We start from the raw sequence: 25,012 nt of genomic DNA, 5'->3' as shown, positions 1-25,012 counted from the left end.
CAAGAAGCCAACGAAGTTTTGATAAGAACTAATACTAAATTCTTTTTGACAGGATAACCAGATCACAAGATCAGAGAAATGCTTACAGACATTACATATAACTCAAGTTTGGCAAGGAATATTACAAAATCACATGATATGTGAAGGCAAGGTAGAGAAATGTCAACTGAATGACTATATATCTGCCTTCCAATTCATGGAGTCATGGATTGGTATCAAGTTGGTTCCAGTGGGGTGCCATTTTTTTTTTTAAACACCAGAAGGCCCAGATTTTCAGAACACTTGAAGAACCAAGCTGCATTAACTGATTAAGTAGTTTTTTAAAGGCCAAAAAAAAAAAATAGATAGGAAAATGAAAAATTTTAAGGAAATTAGGTTTTTTTAATCAAGAGACTTATCTGGTTCTTCTACTGTTAACCAGAAACTTAGATAAAGACACAGAAGATATGTTCATCAAATTTGAAAGTAACACAAAACAGGTTTATGGAAATGATTCAAAGAGATCTTAGCATCATAGACTGTTAGAGCTAGAAGAGACCTTAAAACAGAGAAAAGAGGCTTATCCTGAGAGGTAGAGTGGTGTAGTAGACTCGAGAGTCAGAAGTAATTGTGTTCAAGTCTCACTTTTAACAATCACTAGCTATGTGATTATGGACAAGTCACTTAAGTTCTTTGGAATTCAGTTTTCTCATCAATAAACTGGGCATAATACCCATAATTACTTACCTCATATGGCTGTTCAGAAACTCAAATGAGATAATATACATAAAGTGCTTTGCAAACCTTAGAATGACAGGCCAAAATAATATGAAACTTAACTAATAAAAGGCAAAATTATGCATTTAGTTTTTTAAAAAAATCATATTGATATAAATTGAAAGAAACTTGGTTTGGACAGCTCATATAAAAAAAAAATCTGAATTTTTATCTGACTACAAAGGTCAGAGTTAATGGTGCGATGCAGCTATTGAAAAAGCTAATGCAATCTTAGGATTCTTTATTATAATATCCAAGAGTGGTGATAACAATTCTATCCCAATCTCTGCTGATTAAATTACATTTAGAATAAATAGTCAGTTCAGCTCTAGGAAACATGCTACGAGTCACATGATCAAAACTAGTGTATCAGAGTTATCAGAATGATACATAATAAAACATGATCTAAGTAGAAGTTTACTTTGAACTAGGGATATTTAACTTGAAGACCAATGCACAACTATCATCAAGTTTTTTATATTAGAAAAAGTATTGTGTTTTGTGAGGTTTTGGAATGAACTGTATAACAGTGTGAATTACTGTGTGTTCTGAGTGATGGAAGAACACTAGTTACCTACTTAACTAAAGGTATTTGGCAGCATACACCCCGAAAAGTGAACTACATAATCAAAAAGCTTCCTAATTGAGAACATATTTTCCAGAGAGCTTGATCCAGAGAACCCAGATCGGCTAATCCTAAATCAGCCGTGAGGGATAATGTGGAGCAGCAGCAGTCATTCTCATCAAGGAACAATCAAAAGGATTGCAAAAGGAACAATCTTGTGCTCAAAGACAATCATGAAGTTCAAACTAGAGCAGAGGAACTCTTGTAAAATATTAACTTAGAAAGCATCTGGTCAGGATCCTACATGATTTTCTTTCATGAGTACTTCTAATTACTTTACCCTAAGGTATTTTTTAAAATGTATTTTCTTGTCAATTAGACATTAGGTGTAACAGACTGTCGAACCCAGCATGCCAGAAAAATGCAGCAAACAGAAAGTTCAGGAGGTCTGGTGCTTACAGTTTAGAAATCAACTAACTTTATTAGATAGTAAAGTAGAAAATCCAGGGCCAAGGTCCCCTGGGACTGGTTCCAAGGAGGTAGAATACAGGGACTCTAAACCAAAGCTTAACATCTTTCAAAGATAGTAAAGAAGGCTTATTCTACATTGTTGCAGAAAAGACTTAGTATAAATGAAAGTGGACAGATTTTTTGTTGTTGAAAAATGAGAAGGTTACCTCCTCACAATTAAGATATGTTCAAAGAAAAACAGGGAAACAATTTATCAGTGATATTGAGCTGAATTATAAGCTTCTTGGGGGAAGGACCACAATCTATTTATTTATCTCCCTTTGTGCCTAGTTTAGAGTAAGCAATTAAGAAATGTCTCTTATATTGAAATGAAATTCCTGATTAGGTAGGAAGTTGGACTAGGTAGCTTCTAAGTTCCTCTTAAACTTCAAGATTCTATGCTGGTAAGTGGAGTACTGAAATGATTGGACACTGGAGGCAGGTTGGATTGAGTCAAGAGCAGTCAAAAGGAAGGTAACTACATGAGTGAAGTAAGTGGTCCAAAGGCTTCGGGTCACAATGAGGACAAAGAGAATAAGTTCCAATGGCTTGGGTGACAGAGAACAAATAGGTAAGGAGTCAAGATTTAGAAGGGTTGTGATTAGTGATTAGACTCCCTTTGCAATGCAGGTAGCATGAGAGAGAACTGAACAGTACAACTCCCAATCATCCCTGGGAGCTGCGACATCCCCAAAATATGATCATGTCTATAAAGTGCTGCCCTGAAGCGAAACTATGAAGCAGATACCTCCATTTCTTAAAGGGAAACTTTTATTCTGTGCCCTTTTCCCCAAACCCCAGGGCCTTGACACTACCTCTGGATACCCGAAGCCTAAAACCCAGAAAATCCTTACTTTCTGGGGGCAGTCGTTCCCAAAATAAAATCTTTTCCACTTGACCTCTCAAATCTCTCAAGATAATTAACTCCAGCTAGTTGTTAGGACAACATCTAATTAAAATTAATTCCCATGACCAGAAATGATTAAGCCACAAAATAATGCTTCCATCCTTACAAAGGCTGAGTTTCAGTAGAAGTGCTGTTTGAATGGGTGGGCCTGCCTTTCATATCATGTCAACAGAAGCACACTTACACATGTGTATAAGCAAACGTGAAGAGCTACCATTCCAGGCTGCAGTCTTAGTTAAAGACGGCTTAATGCTGGTAAAGCAGGACCTGTCAAGCTGTCCCTAGGGTTAACTCCTTTTATGAGACGTTTGAAAAAGACACATCAACGCAGACAGCCGTCCGAGAGAACGGCTCTGGCCTGGGGGGACCTCCGGCCCACTCACCTGGGCGACCTCGGCAAGCTACCCGGCCTCACGGGCCTCAGTGCCCCCCATTCGGGACTAGACACCTGTAACCTCTCCAGACCCCTCTCATCCGAAAATAAAGGCGGGCATGGAGCCCCATCCGAGGAGCTGGCAGCCCTCAGGGAGAGGCGGTTTTAATCAAGTTTCAGAGATCTCCCGGACCCCACCACGCACCCGCGGGCCCTCTCCCGCTTCTGCATCTCCTACTGAGGGGCCAACCCGTGCAGACCCGCCAGGGCCGGGCCCTCCCCCGCTGTTCTTTCGGACTCCCGGCCCAGGGGAGGCCTGGCCGCTGGACGAGGGGCACGGAGGCCGGGCCGGGCGGGCCTCGCCGCGGCGGCCGAGGAGGGGAGCGGGCGGGCGCGGGAGCCGGAGCCGGAGCAGGAAGGGGGAGCCCGCGGGCCGCCGCCGCCGCCTTCTCCCGGCCCCCAAGATAAACACTGACGTGGGAACGGGAGGCGCGAGAGGGAAAGGTCAGAGCGGGGGGAGGGGTGACAGCGGCCGCTCTCCCTCCTCCCCTCCCCTCCCGCCTCTCCCCGTTTCCCAGGCGGCCCTCGCGCGCCGTCCCCAGCTCCCTCCTTCCCTCCCCCGCCCACCCTCGTGGGCTGGCGCGCGCCACCCCGCCCAGGCGGCGCGCGGGCGGCCGGCGGCTCAACGAAGCGCCCTGGGGGAGAGGAGGCGGCGGCGGGGCGGGGGTGCGAGCGAGGGGCCGGAGTCCCGGCTCCCGGCCCGCCGGGCTTCCAGAAGCTGCCTCTGGCTGCGCGGGCCAGCTCGTCGCTTACCTCTCGAGGGGAGGGGGCGGAGCCCTGCACCGAGGCGATGTACCGCTCCACCTCGGCCTTGCTGCGCCTCATCGCGCCTCTCACGCAGTCCGGGGGCTCTCCGGGAGTCCGGCTCGGGGAGCCCGGCAGCGTCGGCCCTACGTCTCCGGGCTCGTTGCGCCTAAAACTCAGTGACGCCGCCACCGTCGCCGGGGCCTAAACGGCGGGCTGACGTCATCTGCGTGTTACGTCAGTGCTGCGCGCCGCGGCGTTGACGGAGGCGATTCCGCCAGGGAATCCCGCCCCGAGGGACTGACTGCTGGACAGGGGACAGCGCGCGGAGGCGGGCTCTGCGTGGGCGCAGCTCGGAGGCCGTCCTTGGACCTGGACGGGTTTGCGTTCTGCCCCTTCCGCCGCCTCCCTGGACTCTGCCCAGCCCCAGCCGGGCCTCGGACGGGGCGGGAGCTCCCTTACCGCGGGCCCAACACGATCGGGGGATGGGAAAGTGCCTTAGAAGAAATAGTGCACGATGACCCCACTTTGTGTAATCGGGGTTACATGGCCGCTTTCTGGAGGATGCAGGAGGCAGGGGGGAATTTGGAACTCCAAAATGTCTAATTGAATGTTAAAAAATATATCATTGAGAAATAGCTCTAACTTTTTTTAATTTTAAAAACAGCGGTAAGGCGGGGTGTGGCTTATATGAAGAGGCCAGGTCTCGTGGGTTCTACCGGGTTCGAACTGGAGGGCACGCAGAACCAGAGAAGGCTGTGTGGACCGCTAGACTGGACCGAAGCCCTCCTCCGGCCTGCCAGGCCAGCTCCAAAGACTCGTGGTGGCCGGTGCTGCCCGGTGCTGCCCACACCCGGAGAAGGAGCTGTGCAGTCGGGCCAGATCGGAGCACACCCTTTCCTCCCTTTGCTGTTTGTTTTCTCCCCTTTGTTCCGATTTTTCTTTCACAACATGACTAATGTGGAAATGTTTAATACGATTGTACGGGTGTAGCCTCTGTCAGACTGCATGCCGTCTTGAGGAAGGGGGGAGACTTCACAACTCAAAATCTTATAAAAGTGAATGTAGAAAACTAAAAGTCATTGTTTAAAAAATTTAACTGTTTCTTTAAAATAGCACTTAAGGGAGTTTTATAGAGCTTTGTAAATAACCCATTTCATCCTCAAAATAACCCTGGGAGATGGGTGTAGCTCTTAAACCCCTTTACAGAGAAGAACCTTGAGGCCCCTCCAGGATCGCACAGCCACAAATTCCTGGGGCAGGGACTTGTTGGAGGGACAATTCACCCAAAGGAATCCGGTTTTATGTGTAGAAAAGCAGTCCTGTGAGTCCGTCCCAGGGATGGTGAGCTGGGGAGGCACTCTGTAGGGTTAAATAGGAGCAAGGGTCCTATTCGTTGTGGCTTACCCTACAAGGAGGTCAGCACAGTGCCCAGCATCTAAAGGACTGGGGGGAAGGGGAAGAAAAAACGAAGGGCCTACAATGTACCAGGCAGTGCGCTTAGCACTTTACTATGCTAAAGACATTTTCACAGTCATATTGCACGGAAGAATTAAAACGAATGGGAGAAACCATGAGAAAAATGAAACCAGAACATAACACATGAGAAAACAGTCTTTCATTCCGCATCCCGATTCCATAGTTCTTTCTCTGAATGTGGATGGTACTGATGCTCACAATAACCCTGGGCCATAGACACTATTATCATTTCCACTTTACAATTGAGGAAATTGGGGGAGACAGAAGTTAAGTGATTTGCTCAGTCATAAAGCTATTAAATGTCTAAGTTTGGATTTGAACCCAAGAACCCAGTGCTCTATGTGTGACACATCGTGTGACACCTTGCTGTAGGCAATGTCTTGCTGACTATACAAATAACTTTTCTACTAATCTAAATTTTTTACCATTGGAGTAATTAATGTAGTTTATAACCCTCCTCTGCTAACCCTAAGTCCCTTTCTCTCCAGAAGATCATAATTGAAATGGACATACTGAGGAAGCCCTTTACCATTAGAATAGATGAGTTTGTTATTATTAGACACCTTGGATCTGGAGAGGACAGAGGAATTTTACTAGTGGGAAAACAAGGCTTGGACAAGTTCAGGACATGGGAGAGAGAGGGAGATTTACTTCAGCACCTGGTTTAGGTCCTCATATTCCAGCAGTTATCGTTACACTAGTAATTTTGCTGACATAGTGAAAAAGACTAGTGAATAAACAGCCATTTCAGAATCTTTGTAAGCCCATTTTTGGGTTTTCTTGACAGATACTGAAGAGATTTGATTTTGTTCAGGTAGTTTTTCGGTCATGTCTGACCCAGCCTGGGTTGATATCCTGCCTCTGATACATCTTGGCTGTGTGACTCTTGAGCAAGTCACTTAAACTCAGTACTCTAGGCCAGAGACGTCAAACACAGCCCACAGGTCCAAACCAGATTAAAATACATTTGGGAATTATTTTTGAAAATAAATGTAAATGCAATAAAACAAAGATAATATTGTATTTTGAAGAACTAAGTTAATTTTCAACCCATGAGGATCCTTCTGCATGGATTAATGATGCCTTTCCATTTAGAATTTAACACCACTGCTCTAAGCAGTTCTCTGAAACAAGGGGTCTTTTTAAAAAAAAAAAATCAATCTATTTGTTTTTAGTTTTCAACAATCACTTCCATAAGTTTTAAATTTTCTGCCCCTTACTCCCCCCTCCCTCCTTGAGATGGCATGCAATCTTATATGAGTTCTACACGTACATTCTTATTAAACACATTTTCACATTAGTTATGTTGCACAGAAGAATTAAAATGAATGGGAGAAACTATGAGAAAAATCAAACCAAAACATAACACATGAGAAAACAGTCTGTTTCATTCTGCATTCCAATTCCATAGTTCTTCACTGGATGTGAATGGTATTTTGCATCAAGAGTCTTTGGGAGGTGGGGGCCACAGCCAAGATGTCAGAGTAGAAGGATGGACCTGCTCTAGCTCTCCCCCCATAGCCCAAAAAATACCTGTTAAAAAAATGACTAAACAAATTCGAGGTGGTTGCTCAGAGATCAGAGCACAGGCCAGGAGAGGAGTAAACTCCTGTCCCTTAATTGTGCCACCTTGGAGAAACTGAGAACTTACTGGTCCCTAGAGATATCTCAGAGAACAGCTACACAAAACCTCTGAAGCCTAGGGTAGTATACTCTCCACTTGGCAAAGGACTCAAAAATCAAGTAACTGGCTGGGGAAACGCCCAAAAAGGGGGTAAAAAATAAGACTATATTACTTTATTATTATTATTATTTACTATATTATTATTATTATTTACTATATTACTTTATTGGTGAAAAGGTATTTTCTTCCATCTTTTTGGATGAGGAAGAACAAAGCATATCATCAGAGGAAGACAGCAAGGTCAAGGCTTCTACATCCAAAACTTCCAAAAAAAAATATGCAATGGGCTCAGACAATGGAAGAGCTCAAAAAGGATTTTGAAAATCAAGTAAGAGAGGTGGAAGAAAAATTGGAAAGAGAAATGGGAGCAATGCAAGAAAATCATGAAAAGTGAGTCAACAGCTTGGTAAGGAGATCCCAAAAAATGCTGAAGAAAAATGGACTAACCCAAATGACAAAAGAGGTCCAAAAAGTCAAGGAGGAGAAGAATGCTTCCTAGAAAAGGAGGTCCAAAAGCTCACTGAAGAAAATAATTCTTTAAAAATTAGAATGGAACAGATGGAAGCTAATGTCTTTATGACAAACCAAGAAATTCTAAAACAAAACCAAAAGAATGAAAGAAATAGAAGACAATGTGAAATATCTTATTGGAAAAACAACTGACCTGGAAAATAGATCCAGGAAAGAGAGTTTAGAAATTGTTGGTCTACCTGAAAACCATGATAAAAAAAAAGAGCCTAGACATCATATTCCAAGAAATTATCAAGGAAAACTGCCCTGATATTGTAGAATCAGAGGGTAAAATAGAAATGGAAAGAATTCACCTGTTACCTCCTGAAAGAGATCCCAAAAGAAAAGCTCCTAGGAATATTGTAGCCAAATTCCAGAGTTATCAGGTTAAGGAGAAAATATTACAAGCAGCCAGAAAGAAACAATTCAAGTATTGTGGAAATATAATCAGGATAACACAGGATTTACTCCTACATGAAAAGATGTTATTTTTAACTCACGGGACCTTTTTCATTAATAGGAAGGGAGAATACCCAAAAAATAAAAATTTACTGTTGAGTGGAATGTATTAGGAGTAAGAGAAAGGTAGAATGTAGCAAATCATCTCACATAAAAGCCGTAAGACAATGGAGGGGAAGAGGAGGGAGGTGAATTAAATGAGCCTCTTGTGGAATTTAGCTTAAGGAGGGAATAACACAATTGGATATGGAAATCTATTTTACCCTGCGGGAAGGGAGAAGGGAAGGGGATAGGAGAGAGGACAGCATTTGGAGGAAAGGGATAATCAGAAGCAAACACTGTTGTGGGAGGACAGGTCAAGGGAGAGAATGGAATAAATGCAGGGCAGGAGAGGACAGAGGGAAATATGGTTAGTCTTTCACAACATAACTATTATGGAAGTGTTTTGCATTGTTACACATGTATGACCTATATTGAGTTGCTTGTTTTCTCAATGAGGGTGGGTTGGGAGGGAGGAAGGGGGAGAACATGGAACTCAAAGCTTTAACAATGAATGTTAAAAATTGTTTTAGCATGCAACTGGAAAATAGATATACAGGCAATGGGGTATAGAAATCTATTTTACCCTACAGGAAAATAGAGGGGAGGGGGATGGAAGAAGGGGGTGGTTATAGAAGGGAGGACAGACTGGAGGAAGGGGTGGATGGGGTGCATGTTGTCCTGGGGTGGGGAGAGATGGAGAGAAAATTTTGAATTCAAATTCTTGTGGAAGTGAATGTTGAGAACTGAAAAATAAAAGATATTAAGAGGAAAAAAAAGAGTCCTTTGGGAATGTTTTAGGTCCTTGCATTGCTATGAAGGGCTAAGTGTATCAGAAGTAGTCTTTGCACACTGTGGCTGTTATTGTGTATCATGTTCTCCTGGTTCTGTTCATTTCACTCAGCATCAATTCATATAAATCCAGGTTTTTCTGAAGTCTGACTGTTTGTCATTTCTTATAGCACAATATTATTCCATTACATTCATATACCACAACTTGTTCAGCCCTTCCCCAGTTGAAGGGCATTCCCTCAATTTCTAGTTCTTGACCACCACAGAAAGAGTTGCTATAAATATTTTTGTACATGTGGGACCTTTTATCATTTTTATGATCTCTTTGGGATACAGCTTTAGAAGCAATATTGCTGGGTCAAAGGGTATGCACATTTTTATAACCCTTTGGACATAGTTCCAAACTGCTCTCCAGAATGACTGGATCAGCTCACAGCTCCACCAGCAATGAATTAGTGTTCCAACTCTCCCACATCTTCTCCAACATTTATCATCTTCTTGTTTTCTCTTGTTAGCCAATCAGATAGGTATGGTGTGGTACCTCAGAATTGTTTTGATTTACATCTCTCTAATCAATAGTGATTTAGAGCATTTTTTCATATGACTATAGATAGCTTTAATTTCTTCCTCTGAAAACTGCCTGTTCATATCCTTTGACCATTTATCAATTGGGGAATGACTTGTTTTCTTGTAAATTTGACTCAGTTCTCTTATATTTTAGAAATGAGGTCTTTATCACAAACATGAAACAAGGGGTATTAATGTGAGGGGTTTTTTATATTTTTAAATGAAAAAACAACTATTTTAATATAATTGATTTCCTACATATTGTACTTTATGTATTTAAAAACATGATTCTGAGAAGGGGTCCACAGACCTCATCAGACTACTCAAAGGATTCCATGATTCAAAAAAAAGGTTAAGAATAGTTCGTATAGAGGAAAAAGAGAAAAGATACAGCCTTAGGCCTAGTAGTTAGTGGGCATTGTGCGAATGAAGATCCAGCAAAGGAGAATAAGAAGAAGAGTCAAACAGGTAGAAGAACCAGGAGAAAATAAAGAAAACCTGGAGAGAAGAGATCATCGAGGGTGTCAAAGAATGATGCTATAAATTGGTTTCATTTAATCGCTTTTTCCATTTTATGAGAGGGTTCCTGGGGATTTTGGGGTGGGTAACGACGGGGAGATGTTAGAGAATACTGGAAAATGACAGTTTTATACAAACAAAGATATCAATATAATGTTAAAATGTAAAAATAAACTAGAGATGACTAGTAACATTGTAATGTAGAAACCCTGCAAAATTTCCCAATAAAATCAGAAGTGAAAAAAAAGATTATTATTATTATTTGACATAGTTCTAGAAGTACTAGCTAGCTAAAGCAATAAGGCTAATTAAGGGAATAAGCACCTGAAAAAAAGGAAAAATTGGCAATTTACTCACAAAATAGTAAAGAATTAAAAACTAGACAGTTCAGCAAAGTAACAAGATATGAAATATCAATAAGACTCTCGTATTAAGGTCCTACTATATGCCCAGCACTATACTAAGTCATAGGGATACAAAAAGAAGCAAAAGACAGTCCCTGCCCTCAAGGAGCTCACAATCTAATGGGGGAGACCACAAGCAAACAAATATGTATAAACAAGCTATATAGATGATAAATAGAAAATAATTAGGAAAGGCACTAGAATTAATAGGAGTTGGGGAAGAATTCCTGTAGAAGAGGGGACCTTAGCTGGGGACTTCAAGGAAAGTGGGAGAACAGTAGTCAGACTGAAGGAGGAACAGCATTCCAGGCAGGGTGGACAGCCAGAGAAAATGCCCAGAGACAGGAGATGGATTGTCCTGTTCATGGATTTTAAGGAAGAAAATAGGTACGAATTTACTATGAGGGAAGCTGTGAAATGCGCCAATTCTTTTAAAAGGCAATTTGGAATGATCAAGATATCACAAAGTTTTTCATACTCTTTTGTCTAATGATCTCATTGTTGGTTTTGTACCCCAAAGAAGCTTTGATATAAAAAATGACCCATCTACACAAAAGAATCTTCATAGCAGCACTATTTCTAACAGCGAAAAGCTCAGAGCAAACTGTGTACATGTGAGAGAACAGCTGAACAAATGAAAAGACACCATAATGCCTCAGAAAGATGGAAATAAGGACTGGATGACAAGCACTATGCTAAGCACTGGGGATACATGTGGATAAGCCAAATAACCCCTCACTCTCAAGGAGTTCATAATCTAATTAGAGGAGAAAAGAGGGGAAATTAAGTCTCAGGAGTTAAGAGGACAAAGGGGCAGAGCAGACAGTAAAGTTTGATAGACCTTAGCAGTTCCAAAGCAGAAGGTCACTCATTAATGACCATTGGGAAGCAGATAGTGAGTGGGATGTGGGCTCTGAATAATCTCAGGGAAGGTTGGTGTTGAGGGTAGGGAAAAGGGGAGGAGGAAACGTCTAAGTCTGAGGGAATATCCATTAGGAACTGAGCAAGGGAGCAGAGGAAAGGAAGGGTTCCCTGAATCTTGTTCCATTTTTTCTCCAAAGAAAAAAGTCCCGCTTGCCCATTTGATGCTGTTTCGTTTCCAGGCAACAAGTTGAAAAACCAGCAAGAGTGGCTGCTGTGGGGGGCTGGAGCCCTTCCCATCCACTGCCCACAAGCCAATGAATGGACACTTGAAAATAATAGCTAGTTATTAGCTATTATGTATAAATATTTTAATTAAATACCATATGAAATAGATATAATAAATTATTTGTGCACTGTAATATGTATCTTAATATATTACATGCACAATTATGATATTGTGAATGTTGTGTGAGATGTAATTATATAAAATAGATAATTATAGATAGAAATGTATACTGTATTAATTACATATAAGATAGAATTATATTCATATATTAATTACATCATATAAACCATATTATTATATAGTTAATACATTGATGTATTAATAACTAACAATTAACTACAGATAATAATAACAGTAGTTAACATTTATATAGTGCCTACTATGTGCTAGGCACTGTGTTAAATGTTCTACAGATTATCTCCTTAGATCCTCATAACCACCCTGACAGGTAGGGGCTTTTATTGTCTCCACTGTACTTGAGAAAATTGAGGCAAACGGGTTAAGTGACTTGTTTGTGGTCACTCAGCCATTAAGTTATATCTGAGGCCAAATTTGAACTCAGATCTTCCTGACTTCGGGTTCCTGGGTCACCCCAGGATGACCCAACAAGAGCAAGAGTAAAATATAAATAGGAAGAATTCGAAGAAATGTGGACAAACTTGTGCCTGGTGATAGAGTGAGGAAAGCAGACACAAAATAACAATATACTCAGCAATTACAACTACATAAAATAGGCCAGGGAAATGGAAACAAAACTCAGATGAAATAAAATGGATACTGTTGCTACTTATTTGTTAAAGTTAGAGGTCACACCCTTCCCTTCAAGTACAGAAATGTAGAAGTATCTAGGTTGTTCAGGGATGACTAACACCTGAGACGTGAGGTGGCCACCTGTGTCTCCAAGAAGCTGTCGGATGCAGAGTAGCCACAGCCTGTACTATCTTGGCAGATGGGCTAACCCAGGTTGAGGTAATAGACAGGTCTCAAACTCATCAGTGAGTTACGGAGATGTCTACCCCAAGCACGTGAAGACTTGCCCTGGCAGAAATGGCAGATCAGAACAATTTGTTTCAATGGCTGGATTTGGATTCAGGAAGAGGAGTCTTTCACAACTCCAGGCCTGGCACTCTATCCATTGAGCCACCTAGCTATTCTTATTTCATCCTTCCTACCTACAAACATGTCCAATCTCCCTAGAGTTAGAACCTACCATCTTCTCAAGCAATAGTCCTATCTTCTCCCTTTTTGGGCCAAACTCCCAGAAAAAATTCTGTCCATTGTCTTAATTTCCTTTCATTCACTTCTGAATCCTTTGCATCCTGGCATTTGACAACATTCAATTAAAATTGCTTTCTTTTCTCATTGACACATTTGGTTGCCTTTTCTCAGTTCTCATCCTTTTTGATTTTGTAGCTTTTGGTACTGTTGTCTACCCTCTACCCTTGAATGCTCTCTCCTTTCCAAGTGTTTTCTCATGGTTCTCCATCTGACTGTTCCTTCTCTAATCCATTTACTGGATTATCATCCATATCATACCCCTAATGGTTGGGTGCACAGACCTCCAATTCTATCTTTTCTTTCTCTGCAAACTCTCCCTTAGTGACCTCATTAGCAACAACAAGTTTAATTATATCTTTGAAGATGACTCAGATTTCTACATTTAGTCCTAATCTTAAAATAACCGGGAGGTATAGTGGATAAAGCACAGGATCTAGAGTTAGGAAGAGCTGAATTCAAATCTTGCCTTGAACAGTTTCTAGTTACGTAACCCTGGGCAAGTCATTTAATCTCTAACCTCTGTCTTGGTTCTATCATCTGTAAAATGAGGATAATAATAACATCTCCCTCCCAATGATGTTGTGCAGATAAGATGATATTTTAAGTGCTTTATAAACCTTAAAGCCATATATACAATATATATGCTAGTCATTATTATCATTATGTTAGACTTTCTCCTAAACTACCATTTTGCCTCAACTACCGCCCGTTGGACATTTTGACTAGAAGCCCCATAGACATCTCAAACTTATCATGTCCAAAACAGAACTCATTATATCAAACCCATTCCCTTCCAAACTTCCCTTTTTCTGTCTGAGGCAATACCGTCCTCTCTGTTGATATGCAAACTCCAGTCATCTCAACTCTCACTATCCCCTCACACAGGACACTAGTCTTCTGTAACCATGTCTTTGTACTGTCTGTCCCCCATGCTTGGAAAACTTTCTCTCCTTATCCCTTCATCTTAGAATCCAAGGATTCCTTAGATATTCATTTCAAGGGCTTCTGGTCCCCCCAGGTGCTAGTGTTTTCCCCTACAAAGTTTCCTTGTTTCTGTTTTATGTCTTCCTAGGTAACAGAAGAAATAGCCAATGAAGGGACAGGCCTTAAAACATTCCAAATATACTTTGCCTGCTATCAACTCACTTGGAAGTTTGTTGAGTCTGTTTTCAGAAGTTCATGGGAGTGGGAGGGTGGGAGTACAGCAATAAGGTCTTTACCCCCATACTTGCTTCAGAGCATATACAGGTATTCTCTATTTGCTATTTCCAATGTTTATTACATTGTGATGAAAAGTCTTGCAAGTGTCTGCTGATTGAGACCTAAGGGTGCATATACAAGCCACAAACAAACAAAAGATTGCACTCTGTTTATAAGCTTTGCATGAGGAGAAAAAATGCTATGAAATTCAAGGTAGCCTCAAATGTGGGGTGCTTAAGTTTCTTCTGTCTCTGATGTTAGATGAATTAATATCAGAGATGGATAACTGTAAGTTTCAGACCAATTTAACTAACATTTAGTAAGCCTACTATGTGCCAGGCACCGTGCAAAGAATTGTTGTTCAGTTGTGTCTAATTCTTTACAACTCCACTTAGGGTTTTCTTGGCAGAGATACTGGAGTGATTTTGCCATTTCCTTCTCCAGCTCATTTTACAGATGAGGAAACGGGGGCAAACTGGGTGACATAACTTGTCCAGGGTCACACAGGTAGTAAGTGTCTGAGATCAGATTTGAACTCAGAAAGACTCATATACCTAACTCAAGGCTTGGCATTCTATCCACTGTGCCATCTAGATGCCCTAAGTGCTTTATATACAAATAAGAAAAGACAGCCTCTACCCTCAAGATGCTTATAATCTTATTGGGAAGGTAACCACAAAATGAAGCTGGAAAGCAGGGAAGAGGGAACCTGATCAGGGCATGATGTTCTGTGGAGTTCAAAGTCCTCCGTAAAGGAAGGTTTGGGGATGAGTTTAGTTCTCTCCTCTTCATCCCTTCAATCAGAGGAGAGAGGCCACTGACAAACTGTTGAGTATCAAAAAAAGTCAGCTTATCCTAGAAGGGGCATCATGTTCCCTAGAGTCCAAACCAAAGCAAAGTTACTGATGACAGGTTATCTAGAGTTATCTAAAGGTACCTTCAAAAAGTCAGAACAGCCACCAGAGGCTGAGAAGTTGAAGTCTATAGGAGACTCTTCCAGTAGACATAGACTAGCTGAAGGCTGGTCATGAACCAGATCTCAAGAAAGGGCCCTGCTTTTACCCAAGCCATCAGTGAATCCAGCAGCTGAGTCACCATATTCTGCAACTCAGAAATGACTCATTTGTCAGTTATAAACCCCCCAGAAGCAAACTTGATTGGGGGCATATCTCGTAGTCATCACTTTAAGTGTGAGACTAGTCTTTCTACACTGAAGTGCAGAGGGGAGAATATGACCCAGTACAGGGAGATGTTTTTGTACTTCTGTTCTTGGATATCTTCTTAATAAATATCCTTTCTGAAAAGCTATTTGTTGGTTACAAGAAAGAGTTCCAGGCACAGAGGATAGCAAGCAAAATACCTAGAAATGGAATATAGATCTTGTATGTTGTTGTTTATCCTTCATTCTTGAAGAGGAATCATCAGGAATTTATTGGGAAGACGATGCCATGACTTGCAAATGAATTGGATTTAAGTGAGGGAGGGCTGTGCAAGGTCACCAGTCTCACTCTCTCCTCTGGAACCATCTGAGTCCAGCGATCAGACATAGATCAGAATGATTGGAGATGGCCCTGAAATGGAGGGTAAGAGGTTCCTAGAGACTGTACAGTATTCTCAACAGCACGGCCCAACTGGACTAGACAATAGCAACTCTCATTTCATTTGTAGGAGGGGTCCTTCCAATGGAAGTCTCTTGTAGTGCCCTCATCAAGACAAGGTAGAAGGTGGAGGTGGAGGGGATGGTTAAGAGTTCAGGTGCCTTGGTGAGGGTGAGCATACTTTACACCCCTGCCCCTCCTGGGCAGGCAGGAGCAAAGCAGAAGGCAGAGAATTTGAGTTGAATGGAGCATAGCTGGGCTATGCAGGCAGGAATGTGGAAGAGGCTGATACAGCAGAACTTAGAGTGACTCAAGTCAGTCAGTCAAAATTTATTAAGTACCTACTATGTATCAAGCACTGTGCTGGGGATTTAAAGAACAAAGACAGTTCTTGCTCTTGGGGAGCTGATGGGCTTATTGGAGTGTGTGTGGATGAAGTAGGGGCTAAAGCAGTTTAAAACATGACTAACCCTTCAGGAAGGCCTGACTTCTTCAGTGTGGGTGTTGCCTCTCCCCAATGCAGATTGCCAGCCCTTATTGCTCTAGCCGGACATCTTCCTCATTTGTTCTACAGGTACAAAAATCATTTGTTCCCTGGGGTCAGGCCCTGGGGATAAACCCTTTCGCTCTGAGGCAGGCCTGTCTCGCATTGAAAGCATGAAGAATGCTAGTGTCATTTGATTGAAGAGTACATAGGTTGGGGGGAGCAGAAAGGTTTAAGAAGAGTGGAAAGATAGGAGGGGAGCTAGGGTATGAAGGAATAAAAATCAAATGGAGGATTTTATATTTAATCCCGGAGGTGATAGGAAGCCTTTGGAGTTTACTGATTATGTGTTATACTATCCTAGCTATAGTTCCTTGTGAACTATATATGTTTCTTTCCAGATGCTTCCATGACAGTGCTGGATTTTGTTTTGACATTTCTGGGACTTCTTTTGAGGCTCCTGTGACAGGATGACCTGGGAATACTTACATCTTTACTTTGCCTTTTAGTTCTAACTTATGTAGAGTTTTCATTTACTTTTTTTTGAAATATAACGTACAAGCTTTTTTTTTAAATCGTGGTTTTAAAGGAATCCAATAACTTTAAAATTATCTTTGTTTTCCAGCTCAGTTGTTCTTTTTATATTATATACCTTACATTTTCTTTTATCTTTTTCAATCTTTTGATTTAGCTATAATATTTCTTCCTAACTCATAGTCATTTATTCTGGTTTGGTTTATCCTAGTTTTCTTGGGAGTCAATTCTTGGATAAGCTTTTCTCTTCTAAGCTATTTCTTTTCCTTCCAATTATTTATTTGAATTTTTCCTTTTCAAATAATCTCCTGCTTAAATTCTTTTACGTATTTATGTAATCCTTCCTGAAAATCCATTTTTCCTGCTGGGTCCGCGGTCATGGAGGTGCCCGCTGCCCGCCTGCTGGTGCTGCTCTGGGCCGTGGGGGCGGCCCGCGGAGCCGCCGCCTCGGAGACGCAGCTGGTGAACGAGGACGTGAAGCGCACGGTGGACCTGAGCAGCCACCTGGCCAAGGTGATGGCCGATGTGCTGCTGGCGCACCCGGGCGGCTCCGCCGCGCCCGCCTCCTCCTTCGTGCTGGCGCTGGAGCCGGTGCTCGAGGCCTGGCTGGCCCACCTCGGGGTGCAGTTAAAGGGAGAAGAGGAGGAAGAAAATCATTTGGAAGTACGAGAAATAAAACTTAAAGGCAAAAGTGGGAGATTATTCACAGTGAAGCTTCCCTATTCCTTAGCTGGAGGTGCCAGGGTCCGAGTGGTCATTGAGACAGTCTTCACCCATGCTCTGCAGCCATATCCAACTCAGATCACCCAATCAGCAAAACAGTTTGTGGTTTTTGAGGGGAACCATTATTTCTATTCACCCTACCCAACTAAGACACAGACTGTGCGTGTGAAGCTGGCCTCCCGAAATGTTGAAAGCTATACCAAGCTTGGCAATCCTACCCGCTCCGAAGACATGCTGGATTATGGTCCCTTCAAAGACATTCCTCCCTTCAGTCAGGATCCATTTAAAGTGCATTATGAGAACAACAGCCCTTTCCTGACCATCACTAGCATGACCCGGGTCATTGAAGTCTCTCACTGGGGCAATATTGCCGTAGAGGAAACGGTAGACTTAAAACATACTGGTGCTATCCTCAAAGGGCCCTTTTCCCGTTACGACTATCAAAGACAGGCAGACAGTGGAATTTCCTCCATCAGGTCTTTCAAGACCATACTCCCTGCTGCTGCTCAAGATGTTTATTATAGGGATGAGATTGGAAATGTTTCTACCAGCCACCTTCTCATACTGGATGACTCTGTGGAGATGGAAATCCGCCCCCGCTTTCCACTCTTTGGTGGATGGAAGACCCATTACATTATTGGCTACAACCTTCCAAGCTATGAGTACTTTTATAACCTAGGTGACCAGTATGTCTTGAAGATGAGGTTTGTGGACCATGTGTTTGATGAACAAGTAACAGATTCTCTGACTGTGAAGATAATACTTCCAGAAGGGGCTAAGAACATTCAAGTGGACAGTCCTTATGAGATTAGCCGAGCCCCAGATGAGTTACACTATACCTACCTGGATACGTTTGGCCGCACAGTGATTGCTGCCCATAAGAACAACTTGGTGGAGCAACATATCCAAGACATTGTGGTACATTACACATTCAACAAGATTCTCATGTTGCAAGAACCCCTATTGGTGGTTGCAGCCTTTTATATCTTGTTCTTTACAGTGATCATCTATGTGAGGCTGGACTTTTCAATCACAAAGGATCCAGCTGCTGAAGCCAGGATGAAGGTGGCTTGCATCACTGAGCAGGTTTTAACTCTGGTCAACAAGAGATTAGGTCTGTACCGTCACTTTGATGAAGCTGTCAACAAGTACAAGCAATCACGCGATGTGTCCACTCTCAACAGTGGCAAGAAGACCTTGGAAATGGAGCATAAATCCTTGACTAATGAGATTGCATCTCTGCAGTCCAGACTGAAGACTGAGGGCTCTGATCTTTGTGACAAAGTCAGTGATGTCCAGAAACTAGACAGTCAGGTGAAAGATCTTCTGCTGAAATCATCGTTGGAGGCTGAGCGGCTGGTGGCTGGCAAGCTCAGGAAAGACGCTTATATTGAGAATGAGAAGGCTCTTTCCAGCAGACGCCAGGAGCTGGTCACCAAAATTGACAACATCCTGGATGCTCTGTAACCTGTGGCACTGCCTTTGCAACCTAGATGCTGCGAGAGCAAAGTGCTGGCATTCACCCTCTGAGCTGAGCAGCCAGGCCTTGGGGGCAGTGGAAAGGCATTTGGAATGGTGGGAAGGATGGTGGCTGCCAAATTTTGCAAGTATTCTATGGATTTTTAAACATCGGTTCCTGAACCTTTGTTGTCCCTAGGATCAGTCACTTCTGGCTGAGGGTACTAGGAGGCTTGTTCTTTGAAAAACCTTTCCTGTGTTTGTTTGTACACACATACACACACACACACACACACACACACTCACACTCTCTCTCTTTGTATTTGGAGGAAAGGAATTTGAGTTTGTACTTTTTTACTCCTCACATTCAGCAAATGCTTATTAAATGCCTGTTGTGTGCAAAGCCCTCTGCTGAGTATTGAAGGAGATGTACAGCTACACAAGGCCTAGCATTATACTTGGAGTTTTTTAAACACTTTGATCTCTACCCTCCTAGCTTTAGATGTTTTGGGTTTTTGTTGTTGTTGTTTTTTTTTAACTTGTGTGAGACCAAACTGAAATAAACCAGGGACTGTGAATGTTTACAAAAAAAAAAAAAAAAAGAAAATCCATTTTTCCCTGTGAGTGTCTGAAGTTGTTGTGGAGATACTTGTCCTTTTTCTTTTTAAAATTTAGTCACTAGATTTGTATTGATTTTTGCTACTGGTAGGTTTTTTTTATTTACTTTATATTTCCAATTTTGGTTCTTGAAATGGGGTTTTGTGCCAGACCCAGGCTCTACCCACTGCTATGCTTCTTGGGTGGAGTGGTTGGCTCGGTTTGACCTCATCATGGTTCTTGATTTTGCATGGAGACCTCTTCCTCCCAGGATAACCCTCTCTCACCCCCTTCAAGCCTCTTTTTGGCATTTCAAGACAGAATTCAAGGAACTTGAGTCCTGACTGAAATGATGTGGCAGTGTGCTGGTTGGCATCAAAATTACCACTTCCCACTTTCTCTCCTCCTTGAGTCTTCCAAGGTCACCAATCCAGAGCTTTATGATGGGAACCCTTCGCTCTTTCTCCTTTCAGACACACAGTCTTGTAGGTGATATGTCTACAATCTTTCTCCCAATTTTCTGCTTTCCTTCTAATTTTGATTATGTTGGTTTTATTTGTACAAACTTTTTAATCAGAATTATTCACTTTACATCTCACTACGCTGTCTCGTTTACTCATAAATTCTTCTCTCATCCGTAAGTCTGAATGATAATATAGTCCATGTTCTTCTGATTTACTTATGCTGTCTCCTTATATGACTAGGTCATGTATCCATTTTGACCATATCTTGGCAAATGGTGTAAGATATACCTCGTTTCTGCCAGAGTGCTTTCCAGTTTTCCAAAAAATTTTTTTAAACCAAATAGTGAATTCTTATCCCCAAAGCTTAAATCTTTACATTCATCAAAAACAAGGTTACTATAATCACTGCATGTCTACTGTTCCCTCTTTTTATTTCTTAACCAGTACCAGATTCTTTTGATAATGACCACCTTATAATGCAGTTTAAGATCTAGTGCCTTCCTTTTTAAAAGGAATTTTTTTTAATTTAAAAAAATTGGATTCTTTGATATTCCTGACTTTGTTATTCCAAATGAAATTTCTTTTTTCTAGCTCACAATATTTTTTGGTAACTTAATTGGGATGGCACTGAACGAGTAAATCTACTCATTTAGGAAGAATTTAGGTAGTTAGGTAGAATTATCATTTTTATTATATGAAGCTTTCCTTGTCTGAAACTCAGATATAAATTTTTTGTATTCTGAATTTTACGCTGCGTAAGAGAAAACCTGTCCTCTATTTAATACAGTTAGTGTAAGTGCTTGCGTGGGAACAGAGGGCCTTTTTTTTAAAAACTATTTTGTAGAGACCTAGTCACAAGCTTTATGCTAATGTTCCCAGGGAATAAGCCTGGTGAATAAGCCAAAGAAAGATTTATGTCTGAAGAGGTCCTACCCTGGGCCATGTGTTTGAACATGGGTAGGATCATGTTCCCATAAATATAGCTCTAATGTATGTGTATGTTCACACATATGTACACAGCTGCACACTATCGCATATTTGGATATATAGTCAGTTCATATATAACACTGCCGTTTGACACCATTAAAATGGATTACACAGAATCTCAAAACCATTCAACTGAAAAACAGTGCACAACAGGCCATTGTTAATTATTATAAACGTTTATTAAGCACCAAGGGTATACTGCTAGATAAAACATTAAAATATTAATTTAGTGTCCCTGCCATCAGGCTTACAATCTAAAAGAAGTCACATATTTAGGTATATTATTAGTCTGTTTTACACTTTCTTTCACTTGGAAAGAGCTATTTTAGCAAATAGGTAAGGCAACATAATGTCTTATTTCAAATATAGTGTTAACAGTCAATTTTCCTTTTACCTTAACATGTTTCCCCCTACATATTTGGCTTATTTCTAAGAGAAATTGCACCTACTCATGTGTAAGCAAGGGCCATGGTTTATTTCATAACATTCAATTTCTCACATGAAGGAATCTAAATGTTAAGACACAGATGTAGAACAGACCACTATAGTGTCCTACAAATTGTGAACCTTAGCTAGCCCCTTACTAACCTTATAAGAACCCTTGTGGTTAGAACAAGTCCTATGGACAAAAGTTGTCAAGTAGGCATCTTATCTTTGGCATTCCCCTCCCTAAGAATTTTCTCCCCTCCCAGACAGTCTCTTGCCCTCACACTGCCAGCGGCTCTAATACTTTCTCCATGAAGGACCTAGCATGTGGTGAACAAATATACATTATGGAGTTGAGGGATATTAGCACTCTCAAATAATTTGCATTTTAAATGAGGACTTGTGGGGATATCAATGCTCAATACAAAGAAATGAATTGTTACCAGAGGGATATACTAGTAGGCAAAAACCTACTTTGCCTACTCATGTGTTAGGTATGTCCTGATTAGGCCCACACAATCTATGGTGCTTTGTTTTTGTTTTTTCTGTGTCTCCCCTCTGCCAAAGACTTCTGAAGACTTGTGCTGCTCTCCTTAATATCCAGACTAGTTTTGAAAATTTTGTCCACCTTTGTGACGGGTACTGAAAAAGTATTTCCTAGGTCTTATGTTGCTGGTCATAGCTGAGATGATAAAGGCACAGTTTGGAGGAACAGTAATCTAAGGTTAGATTGCAAAAATTATTTTTTGCAACTGTAGACTCTACAACTTGCAAATAACAGGAACCCAATATATACTGGCTGAAGAAATACATTTAACTTCAAACCACATATTGACTCTATGTTTTACATGAGGCTGACTTCTTTGGGCTAATAACGTTAAAACACTGAAAACAAAAACCCGCGTAATTTGCTACTGCAAGTTTGAAATCATTACCAAAATTTACCTCAGTGAAAGTTATCTGGGAAATAACTACTTATTCAAAGTATTCAAGGGCAACCTTGAATCCGTTGATTCAAGAGATGGAAAAATCATAAAAAAAAATTCCAATGCCGTTTTGGCAAACTGATTTTTTCCCTCTAGAATTTTGTTTTGAGCACTTTGTCTCGGGCTGATCCTGATGACAGAAATAGCAGTATTTTTTTTTTTAAAAAAGGTTTCTAGAATCGCATTTCTATTATGTAACAAATCCATATGGAAAGTTAGGTTAAGAAATCATTGGGTAGCTTTTATTTTGGGGCTAATATTGCTCCTTTCAAAAATGCTTCTGACCAATTGAAGGTCACTTCTACCTACTTCTGTAAAAAAAAAAATCTAATTGGATAATGAAACTGAAATAGAGATTCTGAAGCATAATATATACATCTCTCACTTTCTGAAAGAGAGTAAAATTAAAAAGAGTAAATTCCATGAGCTTTAGCTGGCAACATATTAAAAAAAAAACCACAAATATATTTAAGGCTATGGTAAGGGAATTTGGATTTACTAGTCTAATTAAATTCACTTATTTTTTTATTTGGTATTGTACCAAGCAGCAAGAACTTGTGATTAAAAGATGCAATTTTCTAAGGCCAAGTGGGTTTGATTGTATAGAAAGCAGAGCTATTAGAGAGAATATTAAAAGAAGTCTGACCAACACAGATACATACATTCACTGTTTTTAAAAGTGTCAACATTCCAAGATTACATAAAATTGAGTTTTATGTCCTATTCTAAGACTATAACTTTAGCATTAAACCTAGAAGTATGATAAGAATACTTGCTTTAAGACATTAAAAAAAATACTTCATATGTCCAATATAGTTAAAGTATAATATATTTTCAAATACCTGGTATAAATTCTCTGCACAAAAAAAGAAATAAAAAAATGCATACATATTTACTAGATATCCTAACTACTATTTTATGTATCTGAATGAAGGACTAAGATTCATAAAGAGTAAAATATAAAATCATGCAGGATAATTGTTGCATTTAAAAGAAAAATAGCAAAATTCAAGTAGTTCTGAATAAACTTGTTTCCTGTCTCAGTAACCTGAAAGTCACGACCTTTAATCTGATGCACAAAAATGTTTAAGATTAGCTTGTTAATTTTTGCTCAAATGGCAGTAATTTTCTTTTGACTCTGAATCAAAATTATCCCGCAATTTGGTAGCTGAATCATCCAAAAGCTAAGACTTTCATAAAAATAAGTTAGGTTTTTTTTTGCCTGAATTAATTTAAATTTAAACATATGAAACTTCTACGCAAACATAGTTTATATATCTATAAATGCGTTTGTGTTGAGAGGGCAAATAGAGAATTTCAGCTGTGTTCTAAATATGGCCATATAAAAGTTAGACTTCTTCAAGGGGAAAGAAAGGCAGTATGACAACCATTGTGAAGCTATTTGTGTACAGAAGCTTTTAAATCCTCACTCTTATGGGATCAAAAGTTGTAGGAAGGTGAATGAAATCAAGTAACGTATACTATTTCCTAATCTTTGCCTATGAAGGAAGAAATTTAAAAAAACAACGAAAAAATAGTTATTTCCTCCCCAAGGTTTCAGCCAGTTTCTTAAGTCTTTTCTTCAGCTCTAATGGAAACTTCTCGTAGCATTTCTTACAGACAGGTTTCATGTCAAACTCCACAAATTTATTCCTAAGGTGTTTTTGGAAAGAGTGGGGGGAGGGAAGAGGAAGAAGATACATTAGTAGAAATATTTCAAACACGACAGCTCAAATAATATGAAGTGATGTTATTGCGGCAAATTAACATATCAATATCCTTCCTGTGTAAAAAAAAAAAGACTAAAATCTTATTCCCTGTCACTGTGGCAGAAGACACACTTACCTGGGTCTGTTACTGATAGTTTTATTATGCTAATGCACACCTGGGTATTCACATCTAAATTTGCCATTTCTAGGCAGTGAAAAAAGCTGTACAAGTTTAACTTGCTTTCAAAAAAGTTGTGTTCCCGAAACACTAGCCTAAATCTAATATGTGTGATTTTAATTGTTTTAAATGAACTATTAGGGAATTCTCTATTTAAAGCAACCTTTTTAGTGAATCCTTTGGTAGACTAGAGAATCTTTTAGCAATGCTAGTAATTTTAATTTTTCTTTTGTTAGAATAGATTTATGGGACTATAAACATATCATTGTGTCATCGGGCTGCTCTGATCACTTGGTAGCAACACAGTATTACTGAAGATTAAGTGGCTTTGCGAATTTTCTCCTTTCCTAGAACAAAATGGGTTTTCCCACAAAATACCTTTGCTTGGACCACAAAAAAAGTGATAGTAATAAAATAGTTGTTTTACACTATAAAAAAATAAATTTCACAGAAATCAGAAAGCTTTTGAAAATTCTTAGACAAGACCCCCCAATCCACCATTAATATCAAAGGTCAAACAGCACGACTTTCACTTCATGGCAAAACTTCTGATAAAGAGAAAAAAGGAAGATTGTGCTACTTCCCCATCTAGTGCCAGAAGGTGGATACCCACGGTGTACTCATTTCAAAAAGGTCACCTCAGTGATTTGCTAGTTTTGGAATCTAGGGTCAGGAGTTTGAAATTAAAAAGGGTGAGTATGTAACTCCTTAATGTTACCCAACTCTCTGAAATTTAATTAACAAATATTTAATGAGTGAGTAGAAATGCTCACATAAAAAAAGGAGGAAGACAGAAACGGATGAAATACTTCAGATTTCAAACAATTATATTTTAAGTAGTAATTTTTAAATCAGCAACAGAACAGCAGCAT

The 25,012-nt window shown here is 40.4% G+C and overlaps 3 protein-coding genes across 9 annotated transcripts in view; 1 reads left to right on the top strand and 2 right to left on the bottom strand.

Annotated features, from left to right (window-relative positions):
- LOC140512608 (E3 SUMO-protein ligase RanBP2-like) overlaps positions 1-7,805 on the bottom strand; it is an 84,889-nt gene extending 77,084 nt beyond the window's left edge. For 2 of the 3 annotated variants that reach the window (XM_072621818.1, XM_072621820.1), the window contains exon 1: positions 3,925-7,805. In XM_072621818.1, the coding sequence (XP_072477919.1) occupies positions 3,925-3,996 (72 nt within the window). In that variant the 5' untranslated portion in view covers positions 3,997-7,805. Of the gene's footprint in view, positions 1-3,121; positions 3,287-3,924 lie in introns of those variants that run through there. The other variant, XM_072621821.1, reaches the window with a different exon arrangement.
- Positions 7,806-16,744: 8,939 nt separating this feature from the next.
- Positions 16,745-19,375, top strand: LOC140512606 (dolichyl-diphosphooligosaccharide--protein glycosyltransferase subunit 1-like). The gene has a single exon (XM_072621810.1). The coding sequence runs from the start codon at positions 16,991-16,993 to the stop codon at positions 18,800-18,802; it is 1,812 nt and encodes a 603-aa protein (XP_072477911.1). The 5' UTR covers positions 16,745-16,990; the 3' UTR covers positions 18,803-19,375.
- A 1,621-nt stretch (positions 19,376-20,996) lies between these two features.
- LIMS1 (LIM zinc finger domain containing 1) overlaps positions 20,997-25,012 on the bottom strand; it is a 197,427-nt gene continuing 193,411 nt past the window's right edge. For all 5 annotated transcript variants that reach the window (XM_072621812.1, XM_072621813.1, XM_072621815.1 and 2 more), the window contains one exon: positions 20,997-23,906. In XM_072621812.1, coding sequence (XP_072477913.1) covers positions 23,792-23,906 — 115 coding nt within the window. In that variant the 3' untranslated portion in view covers positions 20,997-23,791. The remainder of the gene's footprint in view (positions 23,907-25,012) is intronic.

This window comes from Notamacropus eugenii, chromosome 6 (genome assembly GCF_028372415.1).
Source record: "Notamacropus eugenii isolate mMacEug1 chromosome 6, mMacEug1.pri_v2, whole genome shotgun sequence".
In the NCBI taxonomy this organism is placed as follows: Eukaryota; Metazoa; Chordata; class Mammalia; order Diprotodontia; family Macropodidae; genus Notamacropus; species Notamacropus eugenii.
This window is presented reverse-complemented; position numbering and strand designations above follow the sequence as displayed.